Source organism: Epinephelus moara, chromosome 20 (genome assembly GCF_006386435.1).
Source record: "Epinephelus moara isolate mb chromosome 20, YSFRI_EMoa_1.0, whole genome shotgun sequence".
Lineage (NCBI taxonomy): Eukaryota > Metazoa > Chordata > Actinopteri > Perciformes > Serranidae > Epinephelus > Epinephelus moara.
Window position 1 is genome coordinate 27499712 of NC_065525.1, and position 19079 is coordinate 27518790.

Genomic DNA, 19079 nt, shown 5'->3' on the forward strand with positions numbered 1-19079 from the left:
AGTTAAACCACTTGAGTTAAACTATGCAGTACACCTGGTGAAACTAAATTTGACAAGAGCACTTAAACACATTTAGTTTCCTTCACTAGAATAAATTATTTAGAAGTCAAAGTGGTAAATAACCGATATATTATTAATTTTCTGTACAATGACTTTTAACTATGAGCTGTATTGATATATAAATATCATAATAAGATATTCTTACCTTCAAAAAATCTCTGTAACGCTTCTGTTTCATCTACCACGTCCATCCTAGCGGGTCCCACATAAAAAATCCATTAAAGTCTCCCCTTGTCCGAACGAAATCAATTCGGATCGGGGAAACTTCTCAAATACACATCACGGAATCCAGATTATATTCTTAGTGACGACTTCTTGTTTTTAGTTCACATTAATCCAACGCTTCATGCGGAGAAGTTCTTTCTCCTGTTCAGCTACTTGGCACTGGATTGACGTCCGTGCGCCAAACGCCTCCAATGACGCTTCAGGCTATAACTTGAAAACTAAAGTCTTAGGTGTGTTTTAAATTAAGGTGCCAAGAAAAATCCATGAGAATAGTGTTAAAAAAATCAGCCCCCAGGCGCACCTCCATTTCAGCTCCCATGGGCTTCATAAAAAATACCATCAGCCCGTGGAAAATGGACAGGGAAATAAGTCTTTCAAAGTAAGAAGTGTGCGTAAAAGTTGGCCAAACTTGGCTCTGGAGTCGTTTCTGTTGATTCTCTTCCTCCTTCGCCTCTCCCACTCAGACAGGATGTGAGCAGCGCAGAGTCGGAGGAGAGGAGCTGAGGCAGGTGAGGGATGTGCGCCAGGCTGCTGCTGCTGCAAATATCCCCGGACAAAAAGAGTTAATGTGAGGATGAGTGTGTCTGTGTTGCTCCACAGAAGGTTTACCACAACTTATATTTCATTTTTTTTAAACGCCTGTTTATTGGTTTTTGCGGAACAGTGTAAGTGCAGTAAAGAAACATACCAACAGCAAAAGAAAAAACGAAACAAAAACGGAGCATTGGTGGCCAGACAAAAATGAGAAAAAAAGATTACACATTACAGGGTACTGACACATGACATCATGGTACAGTTTCCAGTTAAACCATGACCCATTCACTTTAATTCTTCTGCCAGGTTTTCTTACAGGGTGAATCTAATTTTCTCTAAATGTAAAGCGTGATCTAATTCCTTCAGCCACATGTCACATGTTGGAAGCTTCTCAGCTTTCCAAAGTTGAAGCAGCAATTTTCTTAGTAATGTGGACAGAGAGATGACCTGAGCCTCATACCTATCCTTCACTCTACCTGGCTCAACCACCCAAATAGTGCGGTTAAAGGGGCAGAGGGAAACTCCTTCTTAAAGTCAAATAAATGACCCCCAAAAATTTGCAACCTATGGCACTGCAGGAACTGGTGAAATTGAATTTTTTAACAATAGTCTTTTACCTTATTGACACTAAGTATAAAGAGCTGCAATGATAAGTTGATTCTTTTACTGGAAGAAAAAAGTAATAATAACAATCACTGATATTGATATTGATATTGACAAAATTAAAGACATGTACACCATAAAGTGATGCAAAAAAAGTCACAAATTGGTGCATAAATATTCACCAGAATGCAGGATATTAAGTGTGGTGCTCAAAATTACCTAGCGGAGGACTCCCAAACCCCCTGTTTCATATGTGGCCCCCCCAATGTTGAAACCTACACCCCTGCAGTGGAACAATGTTATGCACTATGGATGCAATGGATTATTACTTTTGTTGCACTAACATAAGCAGCATTTTAATGCTGAAGCTTGGTGAAGTGGAGCTAATTCTAACTGCATGATATACTATTAAGTTTATCTGCTTTTGTTGAGTATCTTTAACAATTTAACATGTTTTATAATATACATATATATATATACATATACATATATTCTACTTGAGACTAGCATTCATTTGTCGATATGTGTAGCCAGTAATAGGGAGTTGGCGTTTAATTGGGATTTGGCTTTTAATTGCAATCATACAGTATACACCTTTAATGCAAAAAAAAAGTCACAAATTCGTGTGTAAAAATCTCAATAATTTTGTATTTTTTCCCCAATGAGTCCCAAACATTTTGGGGGGCCAAAATCTCAACACAGTCATTGCTACTTTGGTCTGTTTTGTATATGTATATCTGTCTGTCACTCCTCCTGAGGTTTCTCCCTTTTTTTCCTCAAAGGATTTTTGTTTTCCTTGTATCCTAATAGAGGCTTTAACAATGAAAGATATTAAACAGAATTATAGCCTTGTATCACAAATTTGCTAATGGAAGTTATAAAAATAAAACTGACATGACTTTAATTTTATGAAAACACTTTGACTTAATGCAAACAACATACAGTTAGCTCGGGCCTGAGGATGATTTGGTCTTCCAGTACACTCGATCTAACGTGCTGCCAAGTTCAGTTTTAACGCTAAGGTATAAAATAATATTTTCTCTCTCACTGATGTTGCAGTGTAAAAAAACGATCCACAGGTTGTTTTAGTGATTTAAAGAACTTGTGTGCAGCCTTTTTAAACAGCCATACAGTAACAGGAGTGTTTTGTGTCAAGGCTTCCCAAGGGGAGGATTTGAGGGAATGATCCATTTCTCTCAACCTTATCAGCTGCATCCCACCCCCCCTTATAACAATGCCACTGTGTGCAGCCCCCGCAGCCTTGACGCCCACCCCTCCCTTCACCCACATGTGAGATGCTGTTGTGTTGTCTTGTTCCCCCACAGCTGGAGCATCTCCCTCTCCACCCCCTCCACCCCTCTGCTTTTCCTCCATTCAACCCAAACAACGCCTCCGTTCTTTCTGCCACACTATGCAGATTGTTTCAGAGGACAAGCAAGAAAGAGAAACAGATAGAGGCTGCGGGGGACAATGAAACAGCTGGCTATGCTAAAGCAGTTCATTTTGGTATTCTATATTTCTTATCTCATATAGCTCTCTAACTGGATCTGTGTGTGTGCGAGTGTGTAGCCCACGTGTCTTACATGTTGTGTGGATATAAACCCTGTTAACACAGTCATATTAAGAGGACTTACCTGCTGTCGGGGACAAAGAGCAGGTCCCCACAAGGTCAAATATTAAATCTTAGCACTAAGGTTAGGGGGTTAGGATTAAAGTTTAGGTTAAAGTTCAACATGGTAAGTTAGAGTGAGTCTCTGGGAAATGTATGTAGAGAAGTCCAGAAATGAGTATGTAACTTAGGTGACATGAAAAGTTGTGGCCTGTAGATCAATCATTATTAACTTTTCTGTACAGCAGTGGTTTCCAACGTTTTTCCTCTAGGGACCCTTTTCTAACTGATTCCCCCAGACTAAGTGACATAGCAGCAGATTATTTCCTATGGATATTGCATCAGAGATGAGTTTTCCTGTCATTTTAGTAACTTTTAATAGAGTTTTCTGTCTGTATCATCAGTCATACTTGATAGGCTTCTGCCTGACACTTGGCCATTGTTCTGTTAGCTCTTTGGTTGTTTTAAATGTGTACTTTTCTGGTGCAGGACGAGACAGTTAAGCAGAGAGTGAAGAATGTTAATACTGCTAATGTTTTTTTGTTTTTTTATCATAAATAATACTATAAGCTTTAAAAATAACAATTTCATCTAGTTTTCTTCACAGAAATTGATGAACTGCTGAGTTAAAGGCCTGCAGTATATGTTTATAAAATTTTCTTACACCCCTTAAAGTCAAGACCCCTGTGTGAAGATTTAGCGACCCCTAGTGGGGGTCAGGGCCCCAGGTGCTGTGCAGTGTATAGCGTGCTGTATTCTTGCAAAATCTTGATGTCATGGCCACTTACCTTAGACTCTGTCTTCCAATTGTAATCCATTATTTGAAGATGCTTTGTTTGGATTTTTGGCCACAAGGGGGCAGCAAAACAACCTGAAAAGACAAAAAAAACCAACTTAAAATCACTTTATAGTTATAAAAAAAAAACATGTTAACAAATCCAGCAGACGTGGAGCAATATTTACATTTATTTAATTCACCTGTTCTGTTGCTCTGGTCTCCACCAACTCCTGAGAAAACTTTCTGCCTCTTTAGCTACTATTAAAGTTTTGGCGTGTATGATTTAAGCAGATATATTGGCAGAAATAGAATATAATAAGTGTGTTTTCCCTAAGTGTATAATAACCTGAAAATTACAGCTGAGTTTTCATTACATTAGAATGAGCCATCTATCTACATAGAGAGCGGTTCCTCATCTACCTTAATCACCATGTTGCACCACCATGTTTCTACAGTAGCTCAGAATGGACAAACCAAACACTGGTTCTAGATAGGGCCACCATAGTTCGACTGCTGCGGTAGGAATTGGACAAAATTACGCAAATAAACAGGAGGGAAGTCACAAATGTCACAAGGCCCACAAACTGACAGGAAGCAATACACAAATGTGCAAGACCCCTTTCACGTGTAAAAATGTATCCACAAATGCCTAAATATGACTTCACGTGTATTTGCTGTTGTGAAATTGTTTACATTTGTAAAACCTGTAACATTTTTATGTGAAATTTAACCACGTGTTTACAGAGTATTTGCAAATCAATCTGTATTTTTGTGGATATGATTTTACAAAACACAAATATAAAAAGGCAATGTATTATATAGAATATATTATATGAATTATTTGTGGATCCTGGTACACATTTGGAGATTGTCTCCTGTGGGTTGCAAATAATAAAGACCAATAAAAACTTCCATATAGAAGCCCCCATGTGAAGACAGTCTGAAAATCACAGATTTTTTTAAAGTGGTCTTCCTTTATTCTGTATTTTTACTGGTTTAACTCACTGGGTCCATTTGTTTTGAAGAGAAAGAGACCTCTGTGGATAATTCAGCTCCTGTTAAAAAAAACAAAAAACAAACCTTGAACCTCTGGATCCTCAGTTATCAGAAAAAAAAGGTGAGCATACATTAGCATGTGCTAGGCTAGCAGCCTGTTTCCAACTTGCCAAACAGGACCTACACCAATTTTTTAAACGTCAAACTGCTTTATTATGTGTTCTTACTTGTTTAAATCACTGGAACCGTTTGTTTTGTACAAAAAGAGACCTCCACCGGATAACTCTGCACATAATAAAAACCTCCTGAACGTCTGAAAGTTGTTTGCTGTAACAGCTCTCTGCTGCTGCTGCTGCTGCTTGCGGTTGATATGAATGGTTAAATCTAACTGAGGCTGTGTAAATTACCTGCAGTTTTAAACACCTCTTGCGCCGTTAATGGAGTCGTGTTTGAGGAGTTCACAAGATTCAAACATTAGCCTGCTAGCTTATCAGCAAAGAGATAACGTTAAAAGGCGTTACATGCCTGCACTGTTGACAAGTTACCAGGACCTCCTGTGTAAGAGTATTTCTACCATACACTTCTTTTGCGTTGTAATTTATCTTGAAGAATTGTCCTGAGGCTGGGTTGGACTCCCCTTTGCCTTAATTCTTGGTGGCATAGATTCAACAAGGTGCTGGAAACATTCCTCAGAAAATTTGGTCCATACTGACATGATAGCATCACACAGTTGTCGGCTGCACATCCATGATGTGACCCTCCCGTTCCACCACATCCCAAAGATGCTCTATTGGATTGAGATCTGGTGACTGTGGAGGCCACTGAAGTACAGTGAACTCACTGTCATGTTCAAGAAACCAGTTTGAGATGATTTGAGCTTTGTGACATGGTGCGTTATCCAGCTGGAAGTAGCCATCAGAAGATGGGTATACAGTGGTCTTTCCTGTTTTCCATGGAGGCGTGCAAGAAAAATAAGGTTTTCCTCACAAGTTTAAGGTTACATGACTAATTGATACAGAAATTTTGTGGATAAGGTATTCTTTTAAACGTCTCCAATAGAGCAACATCATTCAGACGATTGCAGAGCAACCTTTTAATGCAATCAGAATAATTTCTGCAACATCATGATTTCTTCACTGTAATATGACCTATTTTGACAAAGTTCAGGATTTCTGCAAGTGTGATTTTGTACCGTATTAAAGTGTGTAAAGCAAGAGCTGCCTGTAGGATGACAAAAACTTGTCTGTTAGTATAAAATCCTGATATGCTTTGAAAAAATGGTTGAGTAAGACATATCCATGCTGGGTCAAGCTCTGGAAACCCAGGATCCAACCTTTTTCATGATACAATTGAGAGCATCTCTTCTTTTTGATCCTCCTTTTCTAGTAAATGCCCATGTTTTCAAACTGCCTGACCCCAGTTTGTACTGCAGACAATTTTTGTCTTTCCTTTAACAACAGAACTCAACAGATTCAGAGGTAACTGACAATCCTCCTCCACCTTCCCTGTCTGCAGATATGTACCTGGCGAAGAGTGTGGGTGATATTCTGGCTCACTTTAACCCACCTGGCCAAGTCTTTCCCACTCATTAGCTGACATCACAGACATTTTATATTAAACTTCAGCAGCCATGATAGATGGCTCTATTGGATTATAAGACAAACGAAATCACAGTCTTTTTTGTATGTCAGCATAAATTATAGATGTGTAGGTGAATTACAATATCTGGTGTCATACATAAATAACATACTTCATTATCACATGAAGAGACTGGCCTACATTTTAGTCTCCATTTATTTTGATTGACAAGATATGTCGACGTAATTAGCATCTCATACGTGTGTTTTGAAATGCCTGACTGCACTGAGCTTTTCTTTTGTTCACGCCTTTGTCCATGAATGAAATAAGCCCTTGGTTCCTCTTTAGGACTTGTTTGAATTATTGATATGGGTGGCATTCATTCAAGTGATACTGTATACCTTGTACAATGTCGTCACATCCTCGAATTTTCCTCCCAAGGTAGATCCAAGGACAATAATCCAATCTCTCATTCTGAAAAGATGGATATTTTTTATTCAGGAGGCTGATGGCTGACACATTTATAAATCAACATGTGAGAAACTCTAACCTAAGTAGTTAAAATGGCTTTTGGACAACTAAATATTGATTCACATGCCTTTAAAGGAAACTCTGTATTTTTCAACTTGGACCCTATTATTTCCATGTTTTGTGTCTACATGACTAAGGTAGACAACAATTTTTGTAATTGGTCCAGTATTGAGAGAGTCCGCGGCAGCTGCAGCGTCAAACAGGCGACAATGTGATCCCTACAGGCAATTGTGCACCGTCAGTTTATGTTCAACGAAAGTGTTTGTTTCTGCCACAGACAGGCTCAGATTGTTATTTAAAGTGTCAAATGTTTGTTAGTGTGTGTGAGACCAACTCAAAGTGATTTACCGTGCTGGTGGGAGGTTTCTTCCTGGAGAGGCAAAAGGTGTAACCAAGGACAGATAGCTACTAAATACTCTGACCACCTCATCAGACAATACCATGTACTGTCATGTCACAGGGGGGGATTTGTGTAGGTAGTTTTTCCTTCGTATTAGTTCTAGTTAAATGTCCATTTTGTTTTCCTCCTTTTTGTTAGATGGTTTGGCCTAACCACTATATACGTCCCCTCGTGTGTCATATGGTTAGGTCAGTTTGTTCAGTTAAGTTACCATCATTTGTTGATGTTATTCTGAGAATAGTTCTACTTTTTTATCTCTTTAATAGGCCTAGTTATTAAGTTATCAGTTATCTTGGTCTGTATTGTTTTTGGCATCTTTTGGGTAAATAAAACCCTATTTTTTCCAACCAAATCGTGTTTTCCTCATTGCCTCACTGCTTGGTCCCTGACACACACACTTCTAATTATCTGAGCCTGCCAGTGGCAAAACAAGCACTTTTAATGGACGTAGATTGACAATTCATAATGTCCATAGCGGTAACATTGCAGCCCGTTCTGCTGCAGCGGTCTCTTTTGATACTGGACCAATCTCAAAAATTGTCTCCAGTAGTCTTGTAGACACAAAAATATGGAAATAATGGGGTTCAGGTTGAAAAATAAAGACATTCCCTTTAAGATGGTACAAGTACAGATGAATAACAGATTTGTGTTTGCTCTTCTTTCTGTCTTTCAGTGTGGATTCATGATTAATTTGTCTTCATGTTGTATGTTACAGCCTGACTGCACTGTGGTACAACCAGAAATCTAAGTCACTATGTCCTTAAGACAGTTTGAATATTTGTAAGGTGAAGATTGTTTTGTTTGGACTGTTATTTTTATAACTGAATTTGTATAATATCTCAGATGTGGGGATATTGCTTGAATATTTAAGCATTTTTAAGCACTTGGTTCATCTTTGCTGTGAGGATCTCTCAGGGATTTCACTTTGGAGCTGTCAGGCCTGTTTGCCATAGAGACGTAGTCACAGATTTTTCTTTTAACGTTTTCCTCTGTTTTTCTCTCTATATATTCTCACATGTGTTGGAGATAAATATCTGTATTTGTGTTACTATTGATTCTTTATGTTAAATTTAATGTCTCATATTTGTTCATCTTTTCTCCAGCAGGGGGCAGAATTGCTTTGATTAAGATTTGAATAGTAACAACACTGATTTTAGTACTAAAAAAAAGAAACATTGTCTTTGCCATGTCGTCCTTTTTCTAGGACATTAATAAGTCAATAACTAAGGTCAACTGGAGTGCGGTTACATTCAGCTGTAGGTTACATGCAAATAACCCTCCAATCACCCTATTATCTATAAAGTGCTGTTAGTTGTGCTACAATCTATTTTAGATAACCTGACACTGACACTTACGCTGGGTTAAGAATTAATGTTTAGTTTGGCTCCTTTAACTTTCATTGTGCACATTTGATGTCAGATCAGTACTGATCCTCTGCATTTTATTAATTCAGATGAAGATCTCAGTTTTTTATTGTTGTAACTATTAGTCATTTCTTAATCTGCATATGTATGTAGATATATATGCTTATCTTCATCAGATCAATAGCCAACGGGCTCTGAGACTGGTCATTTCTTACCCCACATTCTTCACACAGGTGATTTCTCAGCACTGACAGCTTAAGTTAATCATCAAACCCAATGGCAAGGTTTCCAAAGTAACCAGTTTCAAAACAAATCACATTTCAGAGTGCCTGCGCTTGAGCAACAGCCCAGCACACTGTAAAAAACACTAGTGCATGTCACTGTCTGCGGGCTGAGCCAGCCTGTGTACACGCATTCATATTTTACCCTTTTGTCATCTCTCACATCTGGCTTCATATGGAGGGTTATTTTTTATTTTTTTTGTTGAAACACAATCATTCATTCACATAGAGTGATATAGAACAGGGCGGTTGCATTATCTTAATGATTTCCCTCGAAGGGACAGCTGACTACAGCTGGACAAAGAGTGGTCATTCTTACCAGCCAGTGACATTGAAACCTGGGCAGTGTTCCACACTGTTGCTCCTCTTTCATTCACCCCGTTGAATCCAACTAGTTTGGACCAGTCACTGCTTTGCTGCACAAAATGAAACCTGTGGAAATTAGACGACCCCACAACTGAAGAGCTCGCACATAAAATGAAATCTGTAATTGCATTTGTATTTTATTGCCAGCATTGATTCCCAACTTTGGGGTCAGTATCTAGAGGGTCCCAAGATACATCAGAGGTTGCCATTTCAGTCAGATAACTCACATTTTAAATGTTTATTTATTTCAACAGCAGAACATACTTAGAGTTCTATATCTCCCTGCAGATATGTTTACACAAGATATTGGGGACTGATGATTAAACACACCCCCTCCCCTCCCCTCCCCTCCCCCCAGCACTGATGCAGGGCAGCAGCGGCATAGACAGTGCAAAGGGAAGAGCTGGGAAGATTCTGCAGCTTAAATTGAGAGGGTGTGTTTGTAGATGACATATGGAGAGTGACGTATGATGTGTGTGTATGAATCAGTGCAGCTCGAGTTGACTGCCTGAACTAGCTCGCAGGCGTCACTCCATTTCTGTTACAAAAACTATATTTACTTTCTCACTCTTCTGCAGTTTTTGCACACAAAAAAGCAGTTTTAGGAGGATACGTATTACACTTTGGTTGGAGTACAGACTTTGACCTTAGCTTGTGATGTGGGGTCACAAGTAGACAGTGGTGTAGTGGTAGTGATGAGTTAAGTGTACTACTAGGGCCTAATAGCCACCTAGATAGGTTATCAAGGAAGAAGAGGGTATACTCTCCCAGATCTCCTAACCTGAGGCTTGCTGAATCAGTTAAATCACTTCTTAAAACTTATCTGTTATCTTGGCACACTGCTCATTTTACATATGTCTCATTTGATTATTTTTATTGTTTTTATCTTGTGTTGTCAGCGGACATTGTAATCTTTTATTCTGTATTACTGAAATTGTTTGATTTCCTGTTCCTCAGTGCAATCTATAGGGCAATTAGTTGACAACTTTGGTTATCTGTTTCAGTGATGGTATTTTATCTTTATTTTATTATTAGTATCCTGCATTGTTTTAAATCAGGGATCAACCATGTAAAGCAATTTGTAACTTTATTCTGAAAAGCGTTTTATAAATAAAGTTGATAATTATCATTATATATTGCAGTGGCTTTTTGGTTGTTAAGTGGGTAGACTGTAAACAGCCGGAACAAGGGGTGGGTTACCTGCATATACCCTCCACTACACCACTGCAAGTAGATATAACTTTATTTAAAAGGGGTGGTGAAGGTTTGGAATCAAATACATTAGATATTAAAGCAACCACGTGGTAATAAGACAACAATAATTCTGCTCAGTGTGGGTTATTATTGCTGTATATGATGCAGGGTTATAAAACAGACAGGTGAGTTGAATCACAAGCATGCATTCAAACTTTCACAAAATTGTGTGAGAGAAAAGCTCACACTGATCGGCCCATCCCCAGTAAAGTAAAGTGCCTGTGCAGCTCCTCCCCTCTCAGATTGAGTTACCTGCAGAGTCACCTATCGCTCACCTGCTCCCGCGTTGCCTCCTCAACCACTGAGGAAACCGGCAAACAAACTCCTACGCTTTGTGTTGGACGGTTTAGTATACAGTCTTGGATTTCTAAACGGTTCTACTTTAAACAAGCGGCCACAGATATCGACAGTTTCCTGCGGAGTTTCCTGACCAGGTCGGGCTGATGGCAGGTTGATGCTTCAGGCGCTGTCTCGCCCACGTTTGTCACCTTGAGCATCCCGTCCGGAAAACAGCACTGTGAGTTCCTCTGAAAGGTGAAATGTAGTCTTTCTTTCTTTCTTTCTTTCCACTTGACAAATCACACCACAGGGCCACTCAGTGACACTTCTGGAGCTTTCTATCATATCATATGATCTTCCTTATTAGGTCTTTTATTTCCTGAGCTCTTTTATGACTTCATGCTGCTTTAATAAATTGAGTTGCTTAATAGGGATGATGAATTATTGTGTTATTAGGAAATGTCTCCTATTATATCAACTGTCAGCCCTTAAACTAGATGTTTTGTGATCAAAGCTGCAGTTTAAAGTGATATTAATACACTGAATTTGCCCAGTGATTCCTCAGTGGAGTAATTCAGATGCTGTAACATTTGCTATTGGGTCTGCTTTTGTTTTTTGCAATGGAGCAGAAAACTACATGTTGCTAGCATACATTTAAATCTGATGTCACCCTCAGCCTTAATTACAGCATTTAGCTCTGTGGTGAGAGGAATGTGATTTCATTTGGGTTCAGCATGTTTAAGAATAACCTCATCATGACTGCACATTAACAACTAAATGAGAAACACTAATTGCTAATTTCACAGTCTTGTTAGTGTATTTTTTTTCCCCCTGGCACATGATTCTGCATGTGTTAGGAACGTTATATGAACGTGAACAGATAGAGATCATATCTGTGAAATTTGACCTTATTTGTCTTGTGCTGGAGTGTGTGCCCTGATTCAGAGACCTGTGTACCCAGAATAAACCTGTAACATTATGACCAGATATCATAACAGTGTACTGTGATTTAGTCAGATGGCTGCATGACTTGACATACAGAAAATCAGGTAACTGTTAAGTCTTAAAAAATGTTTACTCAAGAGCATTGAGCAAAGTCCAGATTGCTCATATCAGTGCAAACCCATATTTTTACAGACACATTGCATAAGCTACCACTGTCAATATTTTCTAGTTTTTTAGTATGATAATGTAAAAAATGTTGAATGCGTGTCAGTAGTGATTCTCGTTGTTGGTCTTTCTCGTTGTTTTCTTCTATCCTCTGTTGAAGCTTCAGAGATATTACTGTAGATATTTATACTGGAGCAGTTTACACTTGGTGCATGAAGTCAGATTGTTGTCATGCATAACAGCTGACAACATCAACTCTGTCCATGTCCAGTAACATAGATACATGCTATAATGCCGGTTTATTTCGCCAGCTCTATCCTGAATTTGATGCAACTTGTCAACAGTGCAATCAAGACCCAACAACCCTTATTCATTCATTACAGGCTCACCCAAATATAAGAACATTTTGGACTAAAGTCTCTTAAACACTATCTTGTGTTTATTAAAAGGTCACAGACCCAGAGCCGACTCGGGCAGTGTTTAGGTGTTGCTCATAGAGATCTGAATCTGTCTCAACCTCAGGCCCACACTGCTGCCTTCTTCGTTGACGTCTCATTTCATGTAATTAGAAATCTAGCTGGAAGCACAGCTGCTGGGTTGAGCAGGTAATGGTTCATTACAAGTTGGAAAAGCTCACATACACCACTCAGGGCTTGGTTAATACATTCCAGTATATAAGTATGGCATTCCTGGACTACTTTACTAGTACCTATACTACAGAAAATTCCTGTAACTGGAAAAGCTTAATTTTATTTTAGTATGTGAGTTTTTGTTGTTTTGCTCCATTAGTTTCTATTATAAACCTTTTAATATTTGTCACTATTATTATATTATTATTGATATATTTTTTCTCTTTCTCCAATCAGAGTGAGTCTCCCAGGGGTGAGGTGGGGTCGGCATACCGTATGATGAATAATGTGTAGATGCTTGAATAATTGTTTGGTGAGGCTTGCTTAACTTGAAGGTGCAGTACAATTACTGATGATGATGCATTATTTATCAGACATTCATGCCATTGATCTATAGTATAGTTATGGATTTCTATTAGAAGATTTTGCACCTGTTAGGGGGATTTCAGGGCGTCTTGTGTGCTTTTGGCATGTTAGATGATAAAATGATGAGTTTCAATCAAAAAATGAGATTAAACATATGACAACAGCACACAAACAACACACACCACATGACTGATACCACAAGCTTAGAATATATGAGACCGTATGAGGGGGGCTGAACCAGGACTCTGAAGTAATCATTGTCACTCTGATCGTTCTTAAAAATGATTTGTCTTGTCTAACATCATTCCAATTTAATATTAAAATCAAAGTAAAGTAAATATTGCCACCAATTCTGAGAAACAGCAGAATATGAGACTTACCTGCCTTCACCTGCCGCCAGAAGTGGCAGTAGCTCTGTTTCTGGGGACTTGGCTTGGGAACTGGAGGGTCACAGGTTCAAGTCCCCATAGGGACCAAACACAGAATGTGGACTGGTAGCTAGAGAGGTGACAGTTCATGCTCCTAAGGGTACCCTTGAGCAAGGCACCGAACTCCCAACTGCTCAGGGCGCCTGTCCGTGGACAGCACTCTTGCTCTGGCATCTCTCCAATAATGCATGTGTATAGGTCCTGTTTGCGCATGTGTCTGTGTTTCAGGCTCTGTGTTTGTAATGTGTGAAAAATTGAATTTCCCCTCAAGGGACTGATAAAGGAATTCTTTCATTCCTTCTTTACAGTACGTATAAGCCTATAAGATAAGCATCCTGCACACTCTGCTTCCATTTTTGTGTAATTATTGTTCTAATACCGTGTAATTAGCTCGCATAAAGGCTCGTCATTATTGAACAATAAGAACCTTAGGCTGAGTGGAGAGGAGGTGTGCGGAGGGCCTCTTGCCATGAGGTTGACAACACATGACACCCAGCCTGTCCTGCTCCAGCTTCACCTCCCTCCTGAAACCTGGCGGCGGGCCAGTGCTGGGAACAATAGCGCAGAGGGATGATGACCAGCAAGATAAGGACAGAAAGAGGAAGTCTACCTTTTGTGCAGGCTTGATAAAGTAAATAGGATTAGTTTTCTTTGCTCATTTGCATTTCTTAGTTGGTTTTTGTCGTAGATGATCCTTTAAGATGGCTGCATGGAGCTATGAATCTGAGCAGAGTCATGCTTTGTCTGCAGTCACTTTGTTTTCTATCTGTAAGAGCTGTTGTAATCATTTGGTCTCACTTTGTTTCAGCAGATATGAGCAGATTATCTGTTGTGGGCGATTAGGTTTATGATCCGCTGCGAGATAAGCTTGAGTGACCGCGCCTGTAACCTGTAAACTGTCATACACAGTATTTACCTGGTGTAGTTTACAGCTGCTTGTTATGCAAAAAAACAGTTTTATACTTGAGGAAGGCGATAAGGCACGCCATGAGGAAATGGCTGTCTCATAACACTGTCATGCACAAGTGGTTAGAAAACGATACTGAAATTTTCAGAGCAGTTGTGGGAAGCATCCCCGGTGTCACAAACTGACATGAGGTCAGTTGTACCTGCAGAACATTTAAGCGCTCGCTGCTGACACAGGATCCAAACATCCTGCCACCAATTAATAATACAAACTGAAACAGGTTCTCTAAAGCGATACACGGCTCCTTGGAGTTTAAAGTCACATAGGTAAAAGTGATTATTATCTGTCACTTTAGCCACTAACGTGAGAGCACTTATCAGTGGTAATCGTAAAGGAAACTGAGCAGAGCCCACCCTGTTGTGTAACAGCTCTTTAGGGTCCTCAGTTAGACTGATACAGTATGTGTTTAGCCACATTGTGTGCGTAGACCTGATACATTACATAACCGCGTCATTTCATGCCTTGACAGACAAGACAGAGTCTCCAGGCCCAGAGGGAAAGGTGTGGGAGAGTTTCATTCTCCTATTTCCTACCCCAGTTAACCAGATTTAGATGCAGCACTCCATGCTAATTGTCAGATAGAACCAAACCAAATTAATTAATTGTAGCTATGTAGATATAGTCATCAACAGAGTGGATCTAATTACACAGTGCATATCAGCCTGCTGTCTGCCATTGTCCCAGATCAGTTCCCCGGCTACCAGCAGTACAGGCCCAACACCTGGCTCTGCACAGTGGAAGAACAGGCTGCTCAGCAGACTACGCCTCAACCATGCATACCATTTCTACACCCTTAATGAGTTATTACTTTATAAGCTTTAAAGAGGTGTTTCAGTGCTGCAAAGATGGTATTTTTATGGGCTGTCTGTGCAGTGGAAGGATGCACGTACGTATGAAATTTGTGCTACATGACTGTGACATTTGCTTTTGCTCAAGAGGTGGAACCTCTTTGAGAGTGAGAAATGAAGCCAATGCATATGTGCCAAAAACTGCATTTCCTTGAATGACCACTTGAGGCTGGCTCCAAGACAGAGTAAATAAACGTGTTTACAGCCTGGTAAAAAAAAAGGGTTTTGATCTCTATAGCTACTTCATCATTCAGGGGGTGAATTTTCTATATAACTCACCCATTTACATTTTATTAAGGCCCAAAGTTACGCATATATAAGGGCGGGGCCACTTTGTTGACTGTCTGGGCTGGCTGTCTGTGAGGCCTCACCACAGACTGCGATCAGATCCACTCCTCGCTCCTCTGTAGTTCAAACCTCTCATCCAAATGTGGTCACCTCTGGCTCCAAACAAAACAAGACGGCAACGGCCAAACTCAAGGCCTCAAAACGGCAGTCTACAAACCAGTGGGTGAGGTCATGGTAGCTCGGTCCATTTTTTTTTACAGTCTATAACTAAATCCCAATGTTTGTATACAGTAACTTACTGGTAAAACCCCTGCATCATGTACATAAAATGAAACGGCACAGAGCAAACGCTGCCTAAATTGAATTGTTTTTTGCCACTTTAAAAGATCGGTGTCAGCATAAGTGTACACTATATCTATAATAATTTCCCCGCTAACCTTTCCATCAGACAGCCCTTTCCCCACGAGAAACCAAGGCTGTTATCTCAAAGCCACCAGACTCCACTGACAAAAACAGTAATATTACGTAGCAGAACAAGGGAGTTGCTGGTCTACTGCTGCCACGATTGATTAGTGTGTAAGGTAAAGCTGCAAAAATATTCCAAATTCAGCGCACACTTAAACTGATAATGATTGATTAAGGTGGCTAAAATATGTTTTGCTGTGGCCCTGTGGTGGTAGATTTGTTCTATCAAAGACACTAGCAAAGCAACACAGTACAGAAAATAAGCACAGCTAAAGTGTCAGGTCAGACCACTGTGTTTAATTATATATCTTCAACGTTACAATTATGGCTGAAATTGTCAAGAGAAATCAACAAATTTGCAGATTTCACATATGTCTGCAGTTCAAATTAATTTCTAGGTGATGGTTGTTAATGCAATGTCAAAGTGATTCAGTCTAAAACTCTCCATCTGGTGGATGACGTGATACAAGCTTGGCAGTTTTTCCACATGACGCAATATGGTGGCCAGCTGATAACAAATTATCTCGAATTACAGTTAAACAGCGCACTAAAATATGTTTCAGAAAACATTTTAGATGAGAAATAGGCAACACATTAACAGAGTCTTGGTTCATATTTGATCAGCACTGCCTAGTTTGAGCGTTTGATCTCAGTGTTTGTAGCCAAGGAAAAGTATGCCGCCCACTCCTTGTTCTCAAATTCTCAAATTACAGCCAAACAGTGCACTAAATTATATTTGTGGAGACATTTTAGGCAAGGAAGAGGCAATACAGTAACAGAATCTCTGTTTATATTTGATCAGCCCTGCCTAGATTTACAGTTTGGTCTGAGTTTGGTCTCATTGTCAGAGAGAGTAAAGGGAGGGCAGCTCCCTTTCTTGATCTGCTTCTATACTCTTCGTATCCGTGGTGGTGGGCATACGAGAATCCAAACATACAATGTATGGTTCAAACAAAAGCCCTTGAGCCTGCGAAAATTTGAGCAGAGAGATGAGCAGGGAGATTTGGGTGATGGCAAGATTAAGGCAAGTTAACCACAGTTAATTTACACCAACTACCCAAACTGTTATGATACAAAGCTGGTTTAAAATTTGCCAGATGACCCTTAAATGAGGTACCTGTTGCTGTATAAGCTTTAACACCATGGACTCTGTACTAGTGCTCACCAAAGTGGAATGAGAGAGGAAAATGAAAAGATGGCTGACGCAACAGGCATTTAAACAGATAAATAATGCATGTTTGTTTTGGTGTTAAATGTTTACCCTCCTCCACCAGCCACCTCCCTCCTTCAGTCTTTCAATAACACCTTCTCTTTCTTCGTCTGATTCTCAACTGTTTCTTTCCTCAGGTGGATGTCTTAAATCATGAGTGCCCCGGGACCTCGTTCGAGGCAAGCCAAGTAAGTGTCGCACACATTCCTGCTTTCCCCTCATATGTTTACCTTTCTGCTCAGTTACTGTCACGCAGGCGCGAGAGAATCACTAACCCAGTATGTAGAAGGTGGTTTAGGTCAGGGACCTCGGGCACAGAGCGGCTCTGTTGAGAATTGTTTGCTTTGCCTGGGCTCCTGGCTCTAGCCTCCCTCCATGCCCCCGCACACTGTCTTTCCCTCCCCCTCCTCTCCTGTGTCCACTCTCCCTCTCTCTCCCTGGCTGGTCCATATGCTCAGAATCTCAGGCTAATCTCATCCAGTGCCGGCCAGTCTGCTCAGCGTATATCACTCCTGTTTTGTGGTCTCTTCGTTCATGAGAAGTGACAGTGTGGGAGTTTGAGAGGGTTTGTGACATCCAGAGGGTGCAGGGGAGAAGATGAAGAGCATGCAGCGTAACCCCTTCTCCTCTTCTTGTCATTGCAGTGGAGTGGCCAGATCGGACAGCAAGATCAGCGCCAAGGCCCTCTACGGTAAGTGACGGCATGAAAGTGTGAAGGGCAGTTGCTCTACTTGTCAGAAGAAGGAGTATTATATTGTTGGCCTGCTTTCAAGACTCTGCCTTTACATGCCCTTCACCTGTAATTACACCTGGCCTTATTTCTGTGGCATGAGTCACTATAGGCTGTTAACAGTTTATAGCTTAAAATGAGAGAGCTTGTGCCCTCATAACTGTCAGGGAATTTATGAAATGAGTTTTGTAAAAGCATGCAAACTGGTTTTAAGTATGGACAATATTCTAGATTCTTCCTATTGTGAAAAAAATAATCTGAAAACAAAATCTGCAATTAATACACTCTGTTTATAAACGTTTCCTGTGTAGCCAAACCTGATTATCGACCTCCATTGTTTTTGATACACTATTAAAAACACATAAATGAGTCACGCTGTTGCACTGGGTGACACTGTATTGTATTTATTTCTCAGGAACAGTACATATAATAAACATTACTGTAAACATGCCAGAATTAGAGGCTTGTCAGCCTAAAATCAAGAGCAAGTTTAAGACCAATAATCATCATGTAAAGCATATCAATTATAGTAAAAGTAAAACAAAGATAGACATAAGTAAGCAGCAATAAAAGCAAAATAAATTGAAGTTCAACAAAGCATAAGACATGTTACTTAATTACAATAAACAATGAAAATTATGTGGTTTATTTTGGGTCAAACCCACATCCTGGTGCAGTGAAGAGTCTCTAGTGCAAATGTGTATTAATCCGCAGCTGGAAATAGTCCACAACAAAAACACTTTTTATTCCAGTTTGAGTAACATTTGCTAAAAATATATAGTGTCCAGCTGTGTTTACTTTTTTTAACTGAAGTCATATTTGTGACCTGTTGTTACATCTTCAGTAGGAACAAATTGCAAACGGAATATAATATACAAAACCAGCTTTATCCTTTGATACCTTTCCAAACTGTCAGTAGTCAAGCCGTGTTGATCAGCTGACTATAACTGACTCAAATCACAACAATATTTAATTTGCTATGCAAATGACTTTATGAGGAAATCCAACACTTTCACTCTACATCGTGTTCCTGCAGCCCTGCGGCCTTGCTGGTCTATCACGGTCTTCTCTCCAGAACACACAGTGATAAGAGGGGGCCAAGGTCCTGCTGAGGGGCCCTGTCGAGCTAAGGCTGCTGACACTGTCAGACAATGAGGGACATGGGTGGGAGGCAGGGCTC

General features: G+C 39.9%; 2 protein-coding genes across 8 annotated transcripts in view; one reads left to right on the forward strand and one right to left on the reverse strand.

Annotated features, from left to right (window-relative positions):
• myrf (myelin regulatory factor) overlaps positions 1-720 on the reverse strand; it is a 30160-nt gene extending 29440 nt beyond the window's left edge. For all 5 annotated transcript variants that reach the window (XM_050074046.1, XM_050074047.1, XM_050074045.1 and 2 more), the window contains exon 1: positions 206-720. In XM_050074046.1, the coding sequence (XP_049930003.1) occupies positions 206-251 (46 nt within the window). In that variant the 5' untranslated portion in view covers positions 252-720. The remainder of the gene's footprint in view (positions 1-205) is intronic.
• Positions 721-10824: 10104 nt separating this feature from the next.
• Positions 10825-19079, forward strand: part of eps8l2 (EPS8 like 2) — a 33038-nt gene continuing 24783 nt past the window's right edge. The window contains exons 1-3 of one of the 3 annotated variants that reach the window (XM_050073122.1): positions 10825-11113; positions 17307-17357; positions 17814-17860. In XM_050073122.1, coding sequence (XP_049929079.1) covers positions 17323-17357; positions 17814-17860 — 82 coding nt within the window. In that variant the 5' untranslated portion in view covers positions 10825-11113; positions 17307-17322. Of the gene's footprint in view, positions 11114-17306; positions 17358-17567; positions 17861-19079 lie in introns of those variants that run through there. The other 2 variants (XM_050073121.1, XM_050073120.1) reach the window with 2 other exon arrangements.